This window comes from Carcharodon carcharias, chromosome 15 (genome assembly GCF_017639515.1).
Source record: "Carcharodon carcharias isolate sCarCar2 chromosome 15, sCarCar2.pri, whole genome shotgun sequence".
Classification (NCBI taxonomy): Eukaryota; Metazoa; Chordata; class Chondrichthyes; order Lamniformes; family Lamnidae; genus Carcharodon; species Carcharodon carcharias.
The window spans coordinates 116,243,865-116,269,514 of NC_054481.1; the positions used below are offsets into that span (position 1 = coordinate 116,243,865).

A 25,650-nucleotide genomic window follows, 5' to 3' on the forward strand; every position below is an offset into this window, starting at 1 on the left:
TCCATAGGCACTGAATAATGTTGGATTTTAGTTTTATTCACAAGCACTGAGTAATGTTGGGGTACAGGTCCTTTCACAGGCACTGAGTAATGTTGGGATACAGTTCCATTCACAGGCACTGAGTAATCTTGGGATGCAGTTCCATTCACAGGCACTGAGTGATGTTGGGATACAGTTCCATTCGCAGGCACTGAGTAATCTTGGAATACAGTTCCACAGGCACTGAGTAATATTGGGGTACAGTTCCACAGGCACTGAGTAAAGTCAGCGTACAGCTCCACAGGCACTGAGCAATATTGGGGTACACCTCCACAGGAACTGTGCAATGTTGGGGTACACCTCCACAGGAACTGTGCAATGTTGGCATATAATTCCACAGACACTGAATAATGTTGGGAGACAGTTCAACAGGTACTGAGCAATGTTGGGGTGCATTTCTACAGACACTGAGTAATGTTGGGGTACAGTTCTACAGGCTCTGAGTATTGTTGGGGTGCAGTTCCATCCACAGGCACTGAGTAATATTGTGGTACAGTTCCATTCATAGGCACTGAGTAATCTTGGGGTACAGCTCCACAGGATCTGAATAATGTTGGGATACAGTTTTACAGGCACTGAGAAATGTTGGGGTACATTTCCATCCACAGGCACTGAGTAATGTTGGGGGTACAGTTCCACTGGCACTGAGTAATATTGGGGATCAGTTCTACAGGCACTGAGTAATGTTTGGTGTGCAGTTCCATCCACGAGTACTGAGTAATGTTGGGATACAGTTCCATTCACAGGCACTGAGTAATATTGGGGTACAGTTCTACAGGCACCAAGTAATTTTGGGGTACGGTTCCATTCACAGGCACTGAGTAATGTTTGGGATACAGTGCCATTCACAGGCACTGAGTAATGTTGGGGTACAGTTCCTTTCACAGGCGCTTAGTAATATTGAGTTCTACTTCCATCCACAGGCACTGAGTAATCTTGGGGTACAATTGTACAGGCAGGAAGTAATGTTGGGGTACAGCTCCACAGGAACTGAGTAACGTTGTGGTACAGTTCCATTCACAGGCACGGAGTCATCTTGGGGTACAGTTCCACTGGCACGGAGTAATGTTGGTGTACAGTTCTACAGGCAGTGTGTAATGTTGGGGTACCGCTCCACAGGAACTGTGTAATATTGGGGTACAGTCCCGCAGACACTGCATTATGTTGGGTTACAGTTCCACAGGCACTGAGTAACATTGGGGTACAGTGCAATCCATAGGCACTGAGTAATGTTGGATTATAGTTCTATTCACAAGCACTGAGTAATGTTGGGGTACAGTTCCATTCACAGGCACTGAGTAATGTTGGGATACAGTTCCATTCACAGGCACTGAGTAATGTTGGGATACAGTTCCATTCACAGGCACTGAGTAATCTTGGGATACAGTTCCATTCACAGGCACTGAGTGATGTTGGGATACAGTTCCATTCGCAGGCACTGAGTATTCTTGGGATACAGTTCCACAGGCACTGAGTAATATTGGGGTACAATTCTACAGGCGCTGAGTAATCTTGGGGTGCAGTTCCATCCACAGGCAGAGTAATATTGGTGTACACCTCCACAGGAACTGCAATGTTGGGGTACATTTCTACAGACACTGAGTAATGTTGGGGTACAGTTCTACAGGTGCTGAGTAATCTTGGGATACAGTTCCATTCACAGGCACTCAGTAATCTTGGGACCAGTTCTACAGGCACTGAATAACATCAGGGTACAGCTCCCCAGGCACTGAATAACGTCAGGGTACAGCTCCACAGGCACTGAGTAACGTCAGTGTACAGCTCCACAGGCACTGAGTAACGTCAGTGTACAGCTCCACAGGCACTGAGTAACGTCAGTGTACAGCTCCACAGGCACTGAGTAATATTGGGGTACACTTCCACAGGAACTGTGCAATGTTGGGGTACAATTCCACAGACACTGAATAATGTTGTGAGACAGTTCCACAGGTACTGAGCAATGTTGGGGTACATTTCTACAGACACTGAGTAATGTTGGGGTACGGTTGTACAGGCGCTGAGTATTGTTGAGGTGCAGTTCCATCCACAGGCACTTAGTAATATTGTAGTACAGTCCCATTCATAGGCACTGAGTAATCTTGGGGTATAGTTCCACAAACACCGAGTAATCTTGGGGTACAGCTCCACAGGAACTGAATAATGTTGGGATACAGTTCTACAGGCACTGAGTAATGTTGGGGTACATTTCCATCCACAGGCACGGAGTAATGTTGGGGTACATTTCCACATGCATGGAATAATTTTTGGATATCGCTCCACAGGTTCTCAGTAATGTTGTGGTACAGTTCCATCCACAGCCTCCAAGTAAAGTTGGGGGTACAGTTCCACAGGCACTGAGTAATGTTGGGGTACTATTCCACTGACACTGAGTAATGTTGGCGTGTACTTCCATCCACCAGCCCAGATTAATGTTGGGTGCTGTTCCACCGGCAGTGAGCAATGTTGTGGTATAATTCCATTCACAGGCACTGTTTAATATTGGCGTTCAGTTCCAAAGGCATTGAGTAATATTGGGATGCAGTTCTATAGGTATTGAGTAATACTGCGGTATAGTTCCCCAGGCTTTGACTAATGCAGGAGTGCTGTTTCCCTATATCTTTCCCAAGCAGCCTTTCTTTGTGTGTTTTGGCAGATGTTCAGCTAATCATGAACTGGATAGTCAAGATTTTCAGTGGGCGTCTGGAAATTCCAAAAATGGAAATCTGCTGCCAAAAGATTTTTTGTTTATCTGGAAGTCTATTTTAGTTGATTTGTGCAGACATTAATTTATTGTTGTGTTATTAAACATTTTAATAAATTTCTTCATCAGCAAAGTACTATCCTATGCTTTCCCCTACCCCTGTCCAGTTTTGTTCTTAGCTAGACGTGGCTGGCCAATGTTTGACCCTGGTAAACCACAGCGGAGGCTGCAGTTGGCCGCACCTTATGTCCACACACCTGCACTTTTCCAACAGAGAGCACTTGATAGTGTTTAGGAGCGGAAAACTGTAGCCGATTTTCCTCACTCCCACTTCCCACTATGCAGAGGCATTAAGGCCAATTGGTGGATCCTCCCTTCATGCCACTGAGATTGGCAGATTTAGCACAGACTGGGGATTCAAACCTCTGTTTGACCCTGTGCTACATTGAGCAATGTCTTTACTCAATTAGCTGCTGGATGAGTTGCCAAGATCACTTATACAGATTAATGGCTTGGAGTAAATAACATGGCAATATACTGAACTCAGACCACTCATTTTATAAAGTCTTGAGAAGGCTATCTTTTGGATGAGACATTAAACTGAGGTCCATCTACCTGCATTTAAAATTATGCTATTTGAATGGAAGCAGCGCACTTTTTTGTGGCGTTCCAGCAAACACTTATCCCTCAACCAATACCGGCATCGCACACAGTGGTCTTCATCTCATTGCCGTTGGTGGACTGCACAAATTGTCTCACCTGTCTGCCTGTAAAATAGTAATTCATGAGCAGTATTCGTTCATTCATTCTTGGGGATGTGGGCTTCACTGAAAAGGTGACATTTATTACCCCTCCTTGGTTGCCCTTGCAGAGGTGGTGTTGAGCCACATTCTTGAACCGCTGCTCTCTAAGTGGTGAAATGCTATCACTATGCTGTTGGATAGGAAGTTCCCGGATTTTGACCCAGTGATGATGAAGGAATGGCGACATGTTTCCAACTTGTGATAATGTGTGATTTGGAGGGGAACTTGGAGGTGCCGAAGTTCCTGTATGCCAACTGCCCTTGTTCTTCTACATGGTAAAGGTCGCTAGCTAAGGAGGTGCACTCTGAAAAGCCTTAGCAAGTTACTGCATTCTAGCCTATCGATAGCACATGTTGCAGCCATGATGTGCCAGTGATGGAGGGAGTGAATGTTTAATCTCTGAAGCACTTTGAAACATTCTGAGGACATGAAAGGTTACAAGTTCTTTCTTCCTTTTTATTAATTTATTTGGAGCTTATTTAGAAATTTTGAAACTGATTTCTACAGAATAATTGCCACGGAAAAGGACAGGAAGTGAAGTGGGGCAGCTGCCATCTTAGCTTCCTCCACTAAAGCTATTGTTGGTGCAGTCTCAGCAATAAATTTGCTTATTGGTGACCCGTGACAGTCCTCTGTTATTTCTTGAAGGACATTTTTAAAAAATTGTAAAAAATTTATAAATATTTTAAGGTGTTTTTGTAATAAATCAATTTACAACTAAAAGGTGTGGAATTTACACAATGAGAAAGTTTATACCTGGCAGCACAGCATGGATTGTACTGTGCTTGTAGCTTTAGCATAAAGTTGTGCCTGCTGCACTGGCTCTTATGGTACTTCCTCTTTGTCTCGCTTTGCTTCAGGAAACTCAAGCAGACGGTCTGGAGCCTGCAGAGAACAGATTTATTTATTTTTCTGCAGTTTGAGCATACCAACAACAGCAACAGCAGAAAACTTTCCAATAGTAAATTGGCAGCATTGCAGCTTCAGCTGAATTGATGTCCTCTGTCCTGCACCTGCCCCTAATACATAGTCAGCACTTTCTTTGCCTTTTCATATTTTTCTATAAGTTGCTGACACATTCTGTGTGTGATTCCATGGGCACTTCTGGTGTCTTGCCCAAGAACTCATTATTTGCAAGCACAAGCATTGACTGTTGGCTGGCTATTTAACCTAGTGGGGAGTTGCAGCATAGCCCAATTTTTTCCTTACTCAGTGTGCCCTTTTCAACAGGGGGTTCACTGCACAATGATCAGGGGTAAGAACCACATCCCATTCTCTTTCAGGGTTTCAAAGGTCAATTGCAACACCCCTACCAATAGCTCTCCTCGAGGTCACCATCAGCTAAACTTGCCACCAACAGGGAATTGAACCTCCTGGTGTATATGGCTATGTTTGACTGCCAGCGGGAGTTGTGGTGGAGTGGGGTCAGGGGCCAAACAAGCTGACCGCATGTTTTTAAATTCAATGTTTTAAGATGAATCAATTATGAATCTGCTGAAAAGTAAAATACAAAGCATGTCTCCTATTTTCCTCTCTTATTCAGGAATGGGGAGCACTACCAGGGAGATTGGGTCCTGGACCGGCGGCAGGGCCATGGCATTCTGCAGTATGCAGACGATTCCCTTTACGAGGTATTCCTATTTGGCAGTAGATGTCACTGTGAGCATGTTCTTCAATTCAAAGGCAACACTTTGCAGGCTTTAACGGTCTGAAAATCTTTAGAAGCAGAAGCCAATGGAAACTTTTAAAGTCGCAATGTTATTTCAAAATAAGTCTAGGAATAACAACGTGCAAAATGTTTTAAGGTTTCTCGTCTTTACCCTGATCCCCGCACTTCAACCTTCATCCTGTCCTTGCCTGACAACATTGACATTTACCTGAATACCCCTCCAATAATGGTGTCAGCCCTGCCATATCTCAGCTAAATGGCCATTTCTCATGTGAGAGCTTGTACAGTGAGCATCAGCAGGTTGGTTGACCATGGAGGCCATCACACCTGACCCCAATCTGATGCTCATCCACTGCTGCCACATGCTTTGTGGACTTTAGATAAAGTTGAAATCAATGTTCCCGTTAATTCCTAATATGTCTCAAGTTGCTGTTACTATCTGATCTCAGTGTTTGAATTTAGAATTTGTCCATCAATAAGAGAACAACCCATTTGTAACCCACAGACCCATCAAATTCAAATGGAGAAAACCAGGATAAACTGAACTGTGTTGCTTGTTTTCAATCTGTTAGATTGCCAGAGCTGGATATGGCTCATTTGGCGGTAGGTTCAGAATCACAGAATTTTAACGGCACAAAAGGAGGCCATTTGGCTCATCGTTTGCGCACTGGCTCTCCAAATGAGCATTGTGACCTTGTGCCATTGTCCTGCTTTGTCCCCATACCCTTGCACATTGCTTCTATTCAAATAATCATATAATGTTCTTTTGAACGCCTCAATTGAACCTGCCTCCACACTTCCAGGCAGTGCATTCCTGACCCGAACCAATCGTGTGAAAAAGTTTTTTTCTCACATCACATTTGCTTCTTTTACAAATCACTTTAAATCTGTGCCCTCTCGCTCTTGATCCTTTTACGAGCGGGAACAGTTTCTCCCTATCTACTCTGTCCAGCCCCCTCATGATTTTGAGCATCTCTATGAAATCGCCTCTTAGCCGCCGCCTTTCCAGGAGAACAGTCCCAACTTCTCCAATCTATCTTCATAGCCGAAGTTTCTCATCCCTGGAACCATTCTTGTAAATCTCTTCTGCACTCTCTCCAATGTGTTCACATCCTTCCCATAATGTGGCGCCCAGAACTATACACAATATTCTAGCTGAGGTCTAACAAGTGTCTTATGTAAATTCAGCACAACCTCTCTAAGCCCTTGTTAATCAAGCCCAGGATACTGTATGCTTTATTAATTGCTCTCTCCACCTATCCTGCCACCTTCAATGATCTATACACATATACACCCAAGTCTTTCTGCTCCTGCATTCCCATGCAAAATTGCACAAGGTTGCACTCCCATGACGTTACTAGATAGAACTCCTCGATCAATTGTGACACTTAATTTTCCAGTCGGGCCTGAGATCAGCTAATGTAGCAGTCTGGTGATGAACGGTGGCAACTTCCCATTCAGTACAACACACGGTCCATTCACAGTACTGTACTGAGCTTTCAGGTTGAAATATTGTGATTCTCTCAGTTGAAGTATTTCTTACCAGGCAGAATGAAAGTACCAAATCTTGAACAAAATCATAAAGCCTTTCTTTTGAGAATAACTCTTTGTATTCAAGGGTTTTACAATTTAGTGATTTTAAAAATATTCTGACCAACATTGGCAGCCTTTTGGGGCAGTGAATAGGGGCTCAGGCTGCTGAGAGCAATGTAGAGGTTCCTCCTGTTATGGAGTGGTAAATGGGGGATCCACCGCCCCTGTGGAATGGTAAGTGTGGGGTCATTCCCACTATGGAGTAGTAAATGCTGGTTCATCCCAGTGTTGAGCAGGAAATGGGGTTTAATACAGGCACAGAATGGCAGAAGGGGCACAGGGCCACCTCTGCCATGCAGCAGTAAATAGGGCTTCTCCTATGTGAAATTGTTCATGCGGGTTTAGGTGGAATCTCTGTGGAGCAATACATGTGGTGAATCCCCAGGAGGTGCCATTGAAGGGGAAAGATTGTCGCAGGATGCAGCAGCTGGGTTATAGGACACCATTGACAAAGGCCTGGGGGGCTGGTGGCCAAACTAACCTCTTAGCTGGGTAAAGGGATGGGAACAAAATAATGAATTTTTTTTTTAAATTAAAAGAATAAGTAAAAATATTATTGTAAATAAATAGTCTTCTACAAAAATAGTTTTCCCTCGATCTTTTTGCTTCCTACCCTTTTATTTTTAGCTCTGGTTATAAAACAGAATCAGAAAAGTTCATAGTGCTATTGAACATCTCTTAGTGGCTGTGTCCTTTGGGGAGAAGGGACCAGCAAATATAAATCCAGTCTTGGCAGGAAGTAAAACTTTGGCACATGAATGGTTAATTCCTGCAGGATTGTGGATGCCATTTGGCGTCATTGCCCACTGTAGGCTCCAGGCTCCAGTCTCCCCAGACGTCAGTAGTGCAGCTGTGTGGAGTGCGTGCAGGCAGGAACACGTTACCTCACCATGGCACTGTGTAATGAATGAATTAATTCAGATTCAGTGCCTGATAACATCATTTTCCCATAGTATAATCACTTCTCTTTTCACACCATTCATTGGAACTGTTTTTCTGAGTGTGGTTTGTGTGTGTGTGTTTGGGAGTTTTGGTTAGTTATAAATTTTAAAAGTCTTTGAATACTCTGATCTCCTGGAATCCTGATGGACTTAAACTTGCCAAAGTTAATAATGTGAGAAGTAAATAGGGTAATATACTCCCACCTTTGTTGGAAAATTCCTTCTACTCTGCTATTCCAATATGGGCCTCCTCTGCACCCTTCCCTTACTCTCCCTCCATTCCACTATTGGTCGCTGACCCGTCAGCCACCTGAGCACTCTGGTCTCCTCTAAACCCCTGCCCTTCAATGCCCCTCGCCCATATTTTCAAAAGTTATCAATTGTGCCTTCAGTCTTCTCCCCTAATTCCTTTTTATGCTCAGCATGTAGTGCCTTGGGCTTCTTGAATAAAGAGATTGAAACCTATCTGTTTTCCCTTTAGCTGTGAGTAGAGCAGTCTGCAGTCTGTAATTCTCTGTCTCTAATCATTGCCATACAGGTCATATGAAAAGGTTGAGGAGGAGAAAAGGCTATTGAGGTCATCAACTTCACATTTGTACTCCCCCTCCCCTAACCACCACATCCACCCAGATCAACCATCCCTAGCCAACACACCCATTGGAACTTGCCTCTCACTTCAGATTTACACTGCAACTTCTTAGCATCAGTGAGATGCAAAACCACCTAGCGCCAACCCTCCCATTGTTGTGCAAATGCAGCTTGAGATACTTTTTGATCTTCAGTTTTTAGAGTTGCAATGAATCTCAAAGTTAGCAAGGCAAACCATTTCAGGGATTAATAATTAAAGTATTAGGGTAATTTTCTAATTTGGTATTGCTGACAGGGAGGAGTGCCTGCTGAGAGCACACATTGGGAATCCAGATATGCACCAGTTTTCTGGCGATTATTTTAAATTACATTGCATGCCTGAATTTCCCACCAGTGGGTGAGGAAAAGCACAGTTGGAACATTGTCCCACTATCCTTAAAGTCTCTGGGTGGTGTGACGACTTTTGGCCTGGAAGCAGTACAGTAAGGAAAATTGTAATTCTTTAAAATGTCTGTGGAATCTGTAATTGTTTTTATGAAGTTTGAAAATGACTTTAAGAGCTTACATAATTTGTAAAGGGATCAATTGTAATTTTCTTGGGTAATAAGAAATACAGGTCCATGGGATGAGGAAAGTGAAGCCGACTCAGCGAGAACTCCTGTTAACTTTGATTTGGCGAAGAATTTTCACTTAGTAAAAAATTGCTATGAATCTGAATTAGCCAAAAGAACAATGGATTATTCCCCTACAAAGTGCTCCTGTAGGGAAGACTTTGGAGGTGTACTCATCCCTTTCAGAGCACTCGTGTAATTACAAGTAAGTAATACCATACTCAACAAGGTTGTGCCAGAGGCCTACAGGGAGAAATTTAGAAATTTGTGAAAGAGAACATGCCAGACCTATGCAGAACTTGCCATGGAAAAGGAAATAGTGTTTGATCAATGGTGTAGGCTGATGAAGGTGGAACAGGACTTTGATAATTTAGGGAGATGATGTTGATTGAGGAATTCAAAAATAGTGTCACTTTGGGATTAAGGTCTTACCTGGAAGACCACAAAGTTCATAAGATAAGGGAAGCCTCATTAATGGCAGGCAACTATATGTTAACTTATAAGATGATTAGTAAGAGGCTGTACTTTGAAATCTTTCAGAGAAACTGGAAAGAGAGCAAGGTCGATGGTAAGAAGAGGCCAGGTCCTGTTGAGATAGATGGATAAGGTAAAGACAAAGGAGGCCCCTCTTGGATTAGAAGGCTTGGAGGACAGGTTTAGTTCAAGGAGATCGACATGCTACCTTTGTTACAATGAGGAGGTGGTGGCGTAGTGGTAATGTCACTGGATTTGTAACCCAAAGGCCCAGGTTAATGTACTGGTTCAAATCTCACCACAGCAGCTGGTGGAATTTAAATTCAGTTAATAAATCTACAATTAAAAAGCTAGTTTTGGTAATAATGACCATGAAACCATTGTCAATTGTTATAAAAACATATCTGATTCACTAATGTCCTATAGGGAAGGAAAGCTGCCATCCTTACCTGGTCTGGCCTACATGTGACTCCAGACCCACAGCAGCTGACTCTTAAATTCCCTCTGAGTGGCTTGCTAGACCATTACAGTTGTATCAAACCATTACAAAGTCTACAAAAAGAAATGAAACCAACTGGATCTCCCGGCATTGACCCAGGCACTGGAAACGACATTTAGGAGACAGTGATCAGTGTCTCATAAGGCTTAGGATGACGGTAGAAAAAGACAATGGGAAATCCAGCGTAAGAATAATTAACTGGGGGAGAGCTGACTTCACTGGGGCAAAAATGGAACTGGGCTGGATAGACTAGAACCAAAGGTTCGTGGGGAGAAAACTGTAGCTCAACAATGTCAAAGAAGAAATGGTTCAGGCACAGTCAAGGTCTATTCCCTCAAAAGGGAAAGGTAGGGCAAACAAATCCAGAGCTCTCTGGATGGAAAAGGAGATATAAATTAAGATATAGAAGAAAACGTGTGCTTATTACAAGTGTCATGTAGAAAATACAATTGAGAACCAAGCTGAATACAGAAGCTTCAGAGGAGAGGTGAAGAAGCAAATAAGGCAATTATGAAAAAAGATTGGCAGCCAACATAAAGGCGAATCCCAAAGTTTTCTATACACACACAAATTGTAAAAGAGTGGAAAAAGGAGTAGGGCCAATTAAGGACCGAAAAGGAAGCGTACTTTGCACCTGCCTTTGCCAAGGAAACAGATGCTACTCAAGCTGTGGCGACAGAGGAGGAAACTCAGTCAGTAGAAGGGTTCAAAATTGATAAGGAGGAGGTAGTGGAAAAACTGTCAGCACTTAAAGTTGATAAGGCACCGGGACCAGATGAGATGCGCCCAAGGATATTGAAGGAAATCAGAGTGGAAATTGCAAGGGCTCTGGCCACAATCTTTCTGTCTTTCCTAGACTCAGGAGATTCCAGAGGACTGGAGAATTGCAAACATTATGCCCTTGTTCAGAAAAGATTGTAAGGATAAATCCAGCAATTACAGACCAGTCAGTTTAACTCTGGTGGTGGATAAGCTTCAAGAAACATTTATTTGGGATAGAATTAATAGTCACATGGAAAAATGTGGGTTGATTAGAAAGAGCCAGCATGGAAATCATGTTTCATTAACTTACTGGAGTCTTTTGAGGAGATAGCAGAGAGAGTTGATGAGGATAATGCTGTTGATGTGGTGTACATGGACTTCCAAAAGGCTTTTGATACGGTGCTGCACAACAGACTTGTAAGAAAACTTATAGCTCATGGAATAAAAGGGACAATAGCAACATGGACACAAAATTAACTGAGTAATATGAAACAGCGAGTAATGGTCAATGATATTTTTCAGGCTGGAGGAAGGTTTGTAGTGGAGTTCCCCAGGGATTGGTATTGGGACTCTTGCTTTTCCTGATATATATTAATGATCTGGATCTTGGCAATTTCAAAGTTTGCGGATGATACAAAACTTGGAATCATTGTAAACTGCGAGGATTACAGTGTAGAACTTCAAAAGGGCATAGACCAGTTGGTGGAGTGGTTAATAGGTGGCAGATGAAATTCAATGCAGAGAAGTGTGAGGTGATCCATTTTGGTAGGAAGACCATGGAGAGACAATATAAAATAAGACATAGTACTCTAAAGTGTTTGCAGGAGCAGAGGGATCTGGGTGTATGTGTACATATGCCGTTAAAGGTGGCAGGACAGGTGGAGAGAGCAGTTAATAAAGCATACAGTATCAATTCATTATTAATAGGAGCATAGAGTATGAGAGCAAGAAGGTTATGTTGAACTTGTATAAGTACACAAGTTAGACCTCAACTGGAGTATTGTGTACAGTTCTGTGTGCCACACTTTACAAAGGATGAGAATGCATTGGAGAGAGTGTAGAAGATATTTACAAAAATGGTTCCAGGGATGAGAAACTTCAGTTATGAAGATAGATTGGAGAAGTTGGGACTGTTCTCCTTGGAGAGGAGAAGGCTAAGAGGAGATTTGATAGAGGCATTCAAAATCATGAGGGGTCTGGACAGAGTAGACAGGGATAAACCTATCCCACTTGAGAATGAGAGGGCACAGATTTAAAGTGATTTGCAAAAGAAGCGAATGCAATGTGAGAAAAAACTTTTTCACACAGCGAGTGATTCGGGTCTGGAATGCACTGCCTGGAATTATGGTGGAGGTAAGTTCAATTGAGGCATTCGAGAGGGCACTTGATGATTATTTAAATAGAAACAATGTGCACGGTAATGGGGAAAAGGCAGAGGAATGGCACTGAGTCATGGTGCTCATTCGGAGAGTCTGTGTAGACACGATGGGCTGATTGATGGCCTCCATAGCAATTCTGATTCAAACTCAGCCCTGTCAACCCTGCAAAGTCCTCCTTACATGGCTGGGGACTTGTGCCAAAGTTGGAAGAGCTGTCTGACTAGTCAAGCAACAGCTTGACATAGTCATACTCTCAGAATCATACATTTCAGTCAATGTCCCAGTCACCACCATCACCATCCCTTTGTATGTCCTGTCCCACTGACAGGACAGACCCACCGGGGGTGGCAGGGAGGGAAATGTCCTGGGAGTTCTCAACATCAACTCTGGACCCCATGAAGTCTCATAACATAAAGTCAAACGTTGGCAAGGAAACTTCCTGTTGATTATCATGTATTGCACCACCCGCAGCCCCCCTGCCCTCAGCTGGTGAATTAGTACTCCTCCATGTTGAACACCACTTGGAAGAAGCACTGAGGTTGGCTAGGACACTGGCTGGGGGACTTCAATATCCATCACTAAGAGTAGCTCAGTAGCATCACTACTAACTCAGCTGGCCAAATCCTAAAGGACATAGATGCAAGACTGGGTATTTGGCCGGTGTTGAGGGAACCAGCAAGAGGGGAAAAACCTACTTGATCTCGTCCTCACCAATCTATCTGTTGCAGATGCATCTGTCCTTGAGTATTGATAAATGTGACCACCGCACAGTCCTTGTGGAGACAAAGTCCAGCCTTCACATTGAGGATACCCTCCATTGTATTTTGTGGCACTACCACCAGTGCTAAATGGGATAGAATTTGAACAGATCTAGCAACTTGAAACTGGGCATCTATGAGGTGCTATGGACAATCAGCAGCTGCAGGACTGTATACAACCACAATCTGTAACCTCATGGCCTGGCATATCCCCCACTCTACCATTACTATCAAATCGGGGGATCAACCTTGGTTTCAATGAAGAGTGCAAGAGGGTATGCCAGGAGCAGCACCAGGCATACCTAAAAATGAGGTATCAACCTGGTGAAGCTACAATACAGGACAACTTGCATGCCAAACTGAGAAAGCAGGATACGATAGAGAGAGCTAAATGTTTCCACAACCAATGGAGCAGATATAAGCTCTGTGGTCCTGTCACACCCAGTTGCGAATGGTGGTGGACAATTAAATGACTAACTGGAGGAGAAGGCTGCACAAATATACCTATCCCCAATGATGGGGACCCAACCACATAGGTGCAAAAGACAAGGCTGAAGCATTTGCAACAACCTTTAGCCAGAAGTGCTGAGTGGATGATCCATCTCGGCCTCGTCCTGAGTTCCCCAGCTTCACAGGTGCCAGTCTTCAGCCAATTTGATTCACTCCACGTGACGTCAAGAAACGGCAGAACGCACTGAATACTGCAAAGGCCGATGGCCCTGACAACATACCAGCATTAGTACGGAAGATTTGTGCTCCAGAACTAGCTGCACTCTTAGCCAAGGTGTTACAGTACAACTACAACAATGGCATCTACCTGGCAATGTGGAAAAGTGCCCAGGTATGTTTTGTACACAAAAAGCAGGACAAATCCAACCTGCCCCATCAGTCTGCTCTTGATTGTCAGTAAAGTGATGGAAGGGGTCATTGACAGTGCTATTAAGTGACACTTGCTCATCAATAACCTGTTCACTGACACTCAGTTTGGGTTCCGCCAGGGCCACTCAGCTCCTGACTTCATTACAGCCTTAGCCCAAACATGGACAAAAGAGCTGAACTCAAGAGGTGAGGTGAGAGTGACTGCTCTTGACATCAAGGTAGCATTTGAATGAGTGTGGCATCAGAGAGCCCTAGCAAAACTAAAGTCAGTGGGAATCAGGGGGGAAACTCTCCACTGGTTGGTGTCATATCTAGCACAAAGTAAGGTGATTGTGATTGTTGGAGGTCAATCACCTCAGTCCCACGACATCGCTGCAGGAATTCTTCAGGGTAGTCTCCTAGGCCCAACCATCTTCAGCTGCTTCATCAACCTCCAAGTGCCAGGCAATAATCATCTTCCCTCCAACATAAGGTCAGAAGTGGGGATGTTCTCTGATGATTGCACAATTTTTTTTTATTATTCATTCATGGGATGTGGGCATCACTGGCTAGGCCAGCATTTATTGCCCATCCCTAATTGCCCTTGAGAAGGTGGCGGTGAGATACCTTCATGAATCGCTGAAGTCTATGTGGAGTAGGTGCACCCATAGTACTGTTAGGGAAAGAGTTCCAGGATTTTGGCCCAACGACAGTGAAGGAATGGCGATATATTTCCAAGTCAGGATGGTGAGAGGGTTGAAGGGGAACTTCCAGCTGGTGGTGTTCTCACCTATCTGCTGCCCTTGTACTTCTAGATGGTAGTGGTCGTGAGTTTGGAAGGTGCTGTCTAAGGAGGCCTGGTGAGTCTCAGCAGCTCATCTTGTCAGTGGTGCACACTGCTGCCTCTGTGCACCAGTGGTAGAGGGAGTGAATGTTGAAGTTGGTGGATGGGGTGCCAATCAAACAGGCTGGTTGGTCCTGAATGGTGTCAAGCTCCTTGTGTGTTGTTGGAGCTGCGCTCATCCAAGCAAGTTGAGAGTATTCCATCACACTCCTGACTTGTGCCTTGTAGATGATGGACAGGCTGTGGGGAGTCAGGAGTTGGGTTACTTGCTGTAGGATTCCTAGTCTCTGACCTGCCCTTGTAGCCACAATATTTATATAGTCCAGTTCAGTTTCTGGTCAATGGTAACTCCAGGATGTTGATAGTGGGGGATTCAGTGATGGTAATGCCACTGAATGTCAGGGGTGATGGATGGATTCTCTCTTGTTGGAGATGGCCATTGCCTGGGACTTGTGTGGTGCGAATGTTACTTGCCATTTGTCAGCCCAAACCTGGATGTTGTCCAGGTCTTGCTGCATTTGGATATGGACTGCTTCAGTACCTGAGGAGTCGCGAATGGTACTGATCATTGTGCAATCATCAGCGAACAACCCCACTCCTGACCTTACGATAGAAGGAAGCTCATTAATGAAGCTGGAGATGGTTGAGCCTAGGACACTACCCTGAGGAACTCCTGCAGTGATGTATTGGGACTGAGATGATTGACCTCCAACAATCATAATCACCTTCCTTTGTGTTAGGGATGACACCAACCAGTGGAGTTTCCCCCCTGATTTCCATTGACTCTAGTTTTGCTAGGGATCCCTGATGTCACACTTGGTCAAATGCTACCTTGATGTCAAGGGCAGCTACTCTCACCTCACCTCTGGAGCTCAGCTCTTTTGTCCATGTTTGAACCAAGGCTGTAATGAAGTCAGGAGCTGAGTGGCCCTGAGGAACTCAAACTGTGTGTCAGTGAGCAGGTTATTGCTAAGCAACTGCCTCTTGATAGCACTGTTGATGACCCCTTCCATCACTTTACTGATGATGGAGAGTAGACTGATGGGACTATAGTGGGCCAGGTTGGATTTGTCTGGCGTTTTGTGTACAGGACGTACCTGGGTAATTTTCCACATTGCCAAGTAGATGCCAGTGTTGTGTATTGGAACATCTTGGCTAGGGGCGTGGCATGTTCTGGAGCACAAGTCTTCAGTACTATTGCTGTAATGCTGCCATAGCCGTTTCGGTATCCAATGCCTTTAGCCTTTCTTGACATCATGTGGAGTGAATTGAATTGGCTGCAGATGCTGGGGACCTCCCAGAGGAGGCCGAGATGGATCATCCACCTGGCACTTCTGGCTGAAGATTGTTGCAAATGCCTCAGCCTTATCTTTTGCACTGATGTGCTGGGCTCCCCCCTCACTGAGGATGGGGATATTTTGTGGAGCCTCCTCCTCCTGGGAGTTGTTTAATTGTCCACCACCACTCACTACTGGATGTGGCAGGATTGCAGACCCCAGATCTAATCCATTGGCTATGGAATCGTTGTCTATCGCTTGCTATTTAAAATGCAAGTAGCCCTATGTTGTAGCTTCACCAGGTTGACACCTCATTTTTAGGTATGCCTGGTGTTGCTCATGGCATGACCTCCTGCACTCTTCATTGAACCGGGGTTGATCCCCTGGCTTGGTGGTACAGTGAGGGATATGCCTCAGGCTATGAGGTTACAGATTGTGGTTGAGTACAATCCTGAGGCTGTTGATGACCCACAGCGCCTCATAGATGCCCAGTCTTGTGCCGCTAGATCTGTTCAAAATCTATCCCATTTAGCACGGTGGTAATGCCACACAACACGATGGAGGGTACCCTCAATGTGAAGATGGAATGTCATCTCCACAAGGACTTTTAATTTGAGTTTTATTGAATTCAGGTTTCACTATCTGCCATGGCGCGATTTGAACTCAGGTCCCTGAAGGATTATTCTGGGTCTCTGGATTACTAGTCCAGTGACAATATGACTACGCCACCATTCAGCACCATTCACGGCTCCTCAGATACTGAAGCAGCCTGTACCCATATCCAGCAAGACCTGAATAGCATTCAGCCTTGGGCTGATGTGGCAAGTAACATTCACACCACACAACTGCCAGGCAATGATTATCTCCAATAAAGGAGAATCCAACCATCTCCTCTTTACATTTATTGCTATTAACTATCGCTGAATCCCCCACTATCAACATCCTGGAGGTTCCCATTGACCAGAAACTGAACTGGGCCAACCATATAAACACTGGCTACAAGAGCAGGTCAGAAGCTGGGAATTCTGTGGCGAGTAACTCACCTCCTGACCCCTCAAAGCATATCCACCATTTATAAGTCACAGGTCAGGAGTGTGATTCAATACTTTCCACTTGCCTAGATGAGTGCAGCTCCAACAACACTCAACACCCGGTGCAGAGAGGGACAGGGAGGGAGGAGGACCTCCTCATAAACCTGCTTCTAGGCCTGGCCAAGTTGGCCATTAACAGGTCCAGGCAACGGACAATCGTGGGCATCATCCGACCCAACTGTCTGCCCCTCTTCCGCGGCTACGTTCGCAGCTGGATGTCCCTGGAGAGGGAGCACACGGTGTCTGCCGGCACTGTCGAGACCTTCCATGTTCAGTGGGCACTGCAGGGACTGGGGTGTTTTATTTATCCCCTTAATCACATTTTGATTTAATGCTGGTAAGTTTCCTTTAAATTTTGTTTTTCGCAGTTTCCCTTTAAGGTACTGCCTTTTAATTTGTCCCCTGATTTGTTAATTTAGTTTATTTGGTTTGGACCTGAAAGAGTTACAACAACAACACAAGAAGGTCGACATCATCCAGGACCAACCAGCCCGCTTGATTGGCACCCTATCCACCACCTTCAACATTCACTCCCTCCACCACCCACACACAATGGCAGCAGGGTGTACTATCTGCAAGATGCACTGCAGCAACATACCAGGGCTCCTTTGACAGCACCTTCCAAACCCACGGCCTCTACCACCTAGAAGGACATTGGCAGCAGATGCATGGGAACACCACCAATTACAAGTTCCCCTCCAACCCACGCACCATCCTGACTTGGAACCATATCACCATTCCTTCACTGTTGCTGGGTCAAAATCCTGGAACTCCCTCTCTAGCAAAACCATGGGTGCACCTACACCACATGGACTGCAGCAGTTAAAGAAGGTCGCTCACCCCTACCTTCTCAAGGGCAAATCAGGGTGACCAATAAAAATGCTGGCCTAGCCAGCAACGCCCATGTCCCATGAAAGAATAAAACTTATAAGAAAGGGCATGTGAAGACTGAATGCTGGAAGTTAAAAACCAAGCCTGTAGTGTTGGTCCAGTCAAGGGTGTTCCACCAGCTGATAATGTCCTGACTGGTGAAGTTCACAGTAAGCTGGGAGTTTTCCCCCACATTCACTGAAAACATGTGTCAGGTCGTGGAAAGGTATAGAGATTATTCGCACGTGGGTAAATTGTCCCCAAGTGAAGCAGACAAGTTGATTATTATCTTTAGAGATACAGGATCAGCACAGTCACTGATTTTGGCAGGTGTCATGAAGTTCTCCCCAAAAGGTTTACTGAATAAAAGGGTATTGATTTAGGGTATTGATGGAAATTACTTACCTGTTCCTCTGTATAAGGTTAATTTAAAATGTGGCTTAGTTACTGGTCCTGTTACTGTGGGTATCTTTCCTACTTTACCCATTGATGGCATTGATTTCTTGTCAGGAAACATCTTGGCAGGGGTATGGTATCACTGTCTCCAGTGGTTTCGGGAAAGTCCGTTGAGGGTATTGAAACTGAAATTGTACAGGAAAAGCTGGGTGACATGAAAGACCCAACTACCTTTTGTAAACCTCCTACTAAAATTAATGTTTCGATCAAAGTTGTGTCCACAAAAGTCAACAACTCCCCCTTCTAATTTAAAAATAACATCGGAGCATCAGGCTGAAAAGGAAAAGTTAATGACAGTTGGAGACTATGTAAAGTCATCTGAACTAAAAATGTAGAAAAGGTAGGAGCAGGATGAGACAAAGCAGCTAGCAACAGCACTCAAAGCTAATGATGATAAAGAGGGAAAACATGCTTTGAAAGAGAGCTGAAATCTGAGTCTAACACTACAGAGCTGCTTTGAAGGATATGAGTTCTTGAGTATAAATTAAAACTTCAAAAGGAAGAGGCAATCGTTCATCTTAGAGAGGATTTAGACAAAGCTTGAACCAGTGGGCGAATGCAAAGCAAAAAGAAATTAAGAACATTTGTGAACTAAATAAAAAGTATCAAGCTTTCTTAGTACACATCGACATAACCTGGATGGAGTCCTTTAAACAGCTAAAGAGGATTTTACTCTACAGAAGAATAAACTGCTTGCACAAAAAGAGGCAGTTTTAAAACTGCGTCTCCTGGAAAAGAAAACTGAAGGGTTAAATCATAGCGAAGAACTTGAAGTTAAAAATGATCCTGAATTTAAACATTTGGGACAAACTGTGGTGTAATGGTAATGTCACTGGACTAGGAATCCAGAGGCCCAGTTTAATGCTCCAGGAACACAGGTTCAAATCTCACTACAGTAACTAATGAAATTTAAATGCAGTTAAATACAATGAAATTTAAAGCCAGGGTCCTGATTGTACAAAGTGTAAATAAAATCTGTAGCCTCGGTAATAGTGACCATGACAGCTATCATTGATTGTCGTAAGAACCCACCAGGTTCACTAATGTCCTTTAGAGAAGGAAATCTGCTGTCCCAAACTGGCCTGGCCTTCATGTGACTCCAGACCCACAGAACTGTGGTTAGCTGTCCTCTGAAATGGCCCAGCAAGGGACTCACTTCAAAGGCAGTTAGGGATGGGCAACAAATGCCACCCGCACCAGTGACATCGCATGAATTCATTATTTTTTATTCCTTTACTTGTTATGAAGGGCGATTCAGATGCTTGGCTGGTTGAAATTTTTTTTCCAAAGAGTTGGATATTAGAAAGGCATGCAAACACAGAAGACAATGGAGATCAGGATTTAAAACCTAAAGAGTGGTTCAGAATCTGTTTTAGAAAGTGAAAACCCTGATGACAATTTAGTGTCTGGTTTTAAGGAAGAACAAAGGAAATTGCTGAATCCAGGGATGATGAAGCAATACGACAGGGGAATTCTCCCTGGATTCCAGTTCATAACCGCCAGTACCCAGAAACCAGATGGCTTGCCAGCAATTGGCAATATTGTTCTTGACAAACTTAACCGGACCAAGCAAATTGTAAAACCTTTGGACCCCCTCACAAATGTGATGCCAGGGCCCTGGCTGTACAAAGTCCAATACAGATTTTTTTAAAAGCAATAAGAAGAGCACAAAACCAAGGTATTAGTCTATAGAGTGACAATCCTGGTGTTCCTAGAAAAGCTTGAAACCAAGAGCAAAAGGTTGTTTCGTAGGAGTTTGATGCCGCAGCCATTTACCCTAAAAGTTATGCATGTTGCAGGTCAAAACAATGTGACTGGAGATGCCCCTGTTATGAGTTTAAAGAACAAGGGATGGCAACAATGTTGTAAAGCCACATGAACATATTGGGTTATTGTAAAAAAAAAAGACACTGTATTTTGGTTATAAAGCTTGTTTTCTAAATACAAGGTATCATTGTTGTTACCTGTGTAACATGAATACACTAGTTTTTAAAGTGTTTATGATGTTAAGAACTTGCTATATTTCAAACATTGTTGTAAGTAAACTTCTACTATGGTAAAGCTTTCTTTTTCTGAGGTGGGGGGGCAGGGGGAGGGGTGCGATGACCTATAACCTGGAAGCAGTACAGTAAGGAAACTTTGTCATTTTAAAATACCCTTGGAATCTGTAATTGTTTTTAAGAATGTTTGAAAATGATTTTTAAGAGTTTGCATCAATTGTAAAGGGATCAATGTGATTTTCTTGGATTATAAGAAATACTAGTTTATATGACCTGGCAACCCTTGACCTGGAAGCAGTAGCAACAGGAAGGAAGTTAAGACAGAGGCTGTGTGGCTGGCAGACACAAAGGAAAGCTACAAGCAGAGGAGCTGGGGGATGAAGGCAATCAGCGCACTGATGCAGACGTAAGGAGAATGTAGACAGAAATAGAAAGAGGAACACAGAATTCTTGTGAGGAGAAGAAGCAAATCACTTTCAGGAAGATTTAAGTTTTTCTTTTTGGCAGAAAAGGAAACACGAGCTCTTGAAGGTACTGTGCTAGCTGGCTAAAAAGGTCTAAAACCTGGAAAGTTGTGTGTAATAGCTCGGAGACGCTAATGAGCTGGGTGTTTTCCCAGAAGTGGCCAAACTGTGGACTGAGGTGTTGCTGGTTGGTTGATTAAAAAGGAACTCAGGAAAGCCAAACCATCAGGACCGTCATGTCCCGAGGGAGAGAGGGTTCGTAGAAGTGTACCTCACTGATGATAATCATACCTGTAAAACTCTTAAAGGCGAAAGCTGTTGTAGGATAGGACTCCTGACCTGCCCTTTGTGAATAAAAAACATCGTATTGCGGAAATGTGTAGCTATGTAATGCCACGTTTATGTGGGGACTAATGCAAATGCTTGTGGCATAAGCTTGTGCTTGTAAGACATATCGTGATTGTATCAATTTTTAAAATTTTTTCGAGGGATGTGGGCATCACTGGCAAGGCCAGCATTCATTGCCCATCCCCTATTTCCCTTGAACTGAATGCCTTGCCACACTATTTCAGAGGACCGTTAAGAGTCAACCACATTTCTGTGTCTGGAATCACATAGGGGCAAGATCGGGCAAGGTTGGCTGATTTTTTCCTTAAAGGACATTAATGATCCAGATCGGTTTTTTACAACAATCGTCAATGGTTTCGTGGTCACCATTACTGAGACTAGCTTTTCAATTCCAGATTATTAATTGAATTTAAATTCCACCAGCTGCCATGTGGGATTTGAACCCTTACCTCCAGAGCATGAGCCTTGTCCTCTGAATTACCAGTCAAGTGACATAACCACTATACCCCCATCCCCCCCTATTTCAAGTGAAATTTACCTTCTTATTTGAAGTATCATTTGCCTGTTAATTCATGTTTAATTTACGTTGATTTGGATTTGTGTTAAAGTTGCAAAAAGTGAAATCTCTTTGGGGATCATTTAATAAAGTTGATTATTTAGGTTTACAGACCCCCATGGGGATTGTAACAGCAAAATCAGCATTACAATGTCATCTCTTGTGCCAAACTATCCCACAGATGTATTTGACCTGTCTCTGCAACACGCTGAAGCATAGAATGTAACAGAGCAATTAATAGTGGAATTGAAATCTATGAAGGGTTTTTATAGAACAGATAGTGAGAAATTCTTAAAATTCTCTATCCTGTGTTCGAATCCTTCCAAAGCCTTCCTTGTAATCTCCTCCAGCTAGATAACTGCCCAAGAACTTTGTACACCTACAATTCTGACCTCTTTCACATCTCCAATTTTCGTTGCCCACCATTTGCTGCTATGCCTTCAGCCATCTTAGGCCCTAAGCTCTGGAATTTGCCCCATAAACCTCTTCATGTCGGTCTCTTCCTTTAAACCTGTCTCTTTGACCAAGCTTTTCTTCACCCGTTTTAACATCTCTTTTGGTACCTCCGTTTCAAATTTTGCTCCTGTGAAATGCCATTGCATGTTTTACTACGTTAAAGGCGCTATATAAATGCAAGTTCTTTAACTTTACGTAAATTACATTGTAATGTTAAGGTTGACATAACTGAAGAAAAATTTTGGACTCTACAATTGGGAAAATAAAGTATACTGACTATAAATAGGATTATAATCTCAGCAATAAACCAGGTTTGTTCTATGGTATGTAATTTTTATTACTTCATTGCTCGGTAAAGGAGAATGCAGCAGCAGTAGTCTGGTACTGGCCTAACAACCCAGAAGTCGTGAATTCACGTCTCACCATGACCAGTAGTGAAGTACATCAGTGGTGGGTTAGGAACGTTATCACTATGGTAACAAGTGGCAGACAATAAATAGTGGCACCAACAAAGTTATGTACATGGCGGACTGCTTTATGGAACAGTCTTGGAGGAGTTACTGAGGCCGACAGTGCAAGAGATCTGAACTAACATAAGTGGATCAAAGACAATTAGACCCTATGTGCTTCAGCGGTTGTGTCAGTTTGAATGTGTAGGTGACTTTCAGCTCCCTTGCACTGTAAGACGCAGCAACTCCACGCAGCCAGTTAGCGCGCTCATTTTTCAGCATCACCAAACAAAAAAAACCAAGCAAATCAGATATAGATCCAAACAAACAAAGAACCGGAGAACCCTAAATATGTCCTCGTTTTAAAGCTCCCTATACTTAAGAGTGCTTTGCTTGTCTGTAGTGCTGACAGTGGGATTTTGGTTTTTTTTTTTTGCAATGCACTTAGCAAAACAATTCTGTAATAATTCAGCGACTGGGTAATGAATCATCTCTGAGTACTAGCGGCTGGGACTGTGGAGTTTTGCGTGGGGAATTACTATCCGCCTATAAGAATGAATGTTTGGATTTGCTGCAAATACCAAAGACTAGTGCAAACAACACTTAATCATTTAGAAACTTTCGGCTGCACTATGACAAATATGTGAATGTAATGCAAATTTATGCTGAGGGTTGGCCTTCAGGTTTTGAGTAGCAATTTCCTTCACCTCCCTATGAAGGTCAGAGCGATGCGAAAATGTTAGTTATTCCCAGCAAGAGGGAGGTGGGGGTGGTGGAGATGGGACTGGAGTAATGGTTTTAATATTTTAAAACTGTCTAGCAAGCCAAGAATTCCTAGCTTAATTCTTCCCTCTCCCCCCCCCCCCCCCACACCATGGTCACAATCACCTCCGTAATGCTGGAGTGTTGAGGCCACATTCTAGGCCTCCTAAGATCAACGGGCCCAGGACAGACGAAGGATTGTTTTTTTTAGCTTGGCTCGGTTGATCACACTCATTGAAGTAATTGGTAGTGAAGCACTTTGGCGTGTCCTGAAGGTGTGATAAAGTGCTATGTAAAGGCACGTTCTTTCCTTCAAAACTTTGATGAAGCTGCTTATTGATGTAAGTTTCAGTTCATCGCTAGCTGATTTAAGTCTGGCAGCACTAGCGCTCGCCTGAGCATCCCTTGGGTACAGAGACAAGGTCTACTGTACCCCAATCACATGCCTGGACTTCGACCTTAGAAGAACAGCCCAGCTTGACGTTTCCCTTCATTAGGCTTTACCACCTTTTGAGGGCTCCCTGAGGAAGATTGCCAGTTTAGTACCTCATTCTGGGCAGTAGATTGGTTGAGAAACTAAAACTCAGTTTGCTTAAGAACCTTAGAGCTGACAGAGAGAAGAGATATTTATCCTATCAATGGCTGGATTCATCAGAATACTGGATACCGACAGACATTGAGCTAAAATAACCACAGAAAGATTACATGAATATCCAGTTAGCACATAATTGTAGGTTGGGAACTGAATAATGTGAAGCATAAACACTAGCATGGACCAATTGAGCTGAAAGGCCAGTTTCTGTGGTTTACAATCCTTGTATGTAATCATACATAAAGTTGACCCAGGTTCCTGCTCCTGACCTCCCTGCTGGAAATGGGCATGGATGATTGCCAGGAGAGGACAAGATCATATTTAGCTGTGATGTCCTCCACACTCATGTAGCCTGTCAAAGCTGACACATGCAGAGGGCCCTTGGATGAGGAAATAAGTGGTGTGGCACAAATGGAGAATATGAATATTTAAATAAGCTGTTTTATTTCTACCTGAATGAGGGAATGGAAGAAAAATAACTTTCTAACTTCAGCATTCCCAAAACCGATGGCACATCTGCCCTTCAGGCTCAGACTAATAGGATGAGAATGTGTTCCCTGTCCAGCCTGTGGGAGTCCGACATGAAAGGACTGGATGGCCACACCCAGTTCCTCATTAGCCAAGAACCACACAGGAACTCTTTGATAATCCCATGAATAGGAAGCCACAAGAATGGCTGGAAATGTTACATCAGTTAAGTGAATGATACGCTCCCAAGACTGAGGGTTAGATGTGTAATTAAGGCAGTGCATTGAGAACTTTATCATGCGCCTAACCTCTGCTTTGTCCAATTTGGGAATTCTCGTTGCTAACCCTGGGTTCAAACAATGGAAAAATATTCCATTCCCTTGCACTGCCATCCCTAATTTTGACTCTTTTTTGTTAAAGCTTAATAGAAATATTGTCTTAATAGAAGACAAGCATACTATTTAAATAATGCATAAATAGGCTGAAGCTTTATTATTCAAGTTTGATGCATAATAAAATCATAGAAAAGGCCCATTCAGCCCATTGCACCAGTATCAGTGATTGCACTTCAACTAAAGCTATCTATCTTAATTCCATTTCCTTACCCTTTCCCTCTGTTCTTTTATATTCTTTTTAAATGCTTACCTAGTTCCCCTTTAAATAATGTTATGCTCTCTACCTCAACAGCCCCTCGAGGTAATGTATTCCATGTTCTAATAACCATCTGTGTGGGGAAAAAACATTCTTCTCACTTTCCTCTTCATTCTTCTGAAATTCTGGAGTCGATTCCTCTCTTATAATTCCCTCTTGGCCATCTGTTTCCATGCATGTATTTTATTGAAAATATTCCAGGGAGTTCATTTGCTTTCCTCTGTGTCCTGTTCAATGGACACAAGGGCATTCTGTTATGTACAAAAGGTTGAGAATGGTGAAAACATTCAAATGCAGCTGCCATGAGTGGCTCAGTTTCCAAGTGCACTGACCCATGTATCTCTAAGCTATACAAACCAGAAAGGTTCGATCCCAGTCTGTATCCTAATGAGGGATAGAGGTATAGAAGGACTGTATGTCCTGGTGAGGGACAGAGGTGTAGAGGCACTGAACATACAGAGTCCAAACGGGATGGGTTGGGCCAGAAAACTAATTCAACAGGATGTACAGACCCTTTTAGTGGTATTTTGCTTGGTTTGAGGGTTAGTTTCTGGATAGAAAACGGAGAGTAAGAATAAATGAGTCATTTTCAGTTGGCAGGATATAGGGTGCCATGAGGGCCAGTGCTTGGGTCTTAGCTATTTACAATCTGTATTAATGACTTGCGAGGGGATAGGTGTAATGTTTCCAA

The 25,650-nt window shown here is 43.5% G+C and overlaps 1 protein-coding gene across 1 annotated transcript in view; it reads left to right on the forward strand.

Moving 5' to 3' along the window:
• Positions 1-25,650, forward strand: part of LOC121288461 (MORN repeat-containing protein 1-like) — a 109,459-nt gene that overhangs the window by 28,088 nt on the left and 55,721 nt on the right. The window contains exon 6 of the mRNA XM_041206993.1: positions 5,087-5,174. Within this exon, the coding sequence (XP_041062927.1) occupies positions 5,087-5,174 (88 nt within the window). The remainder of the gene's footprint in view (positions 1-5,086; positions 5,175-25,650) is intronic.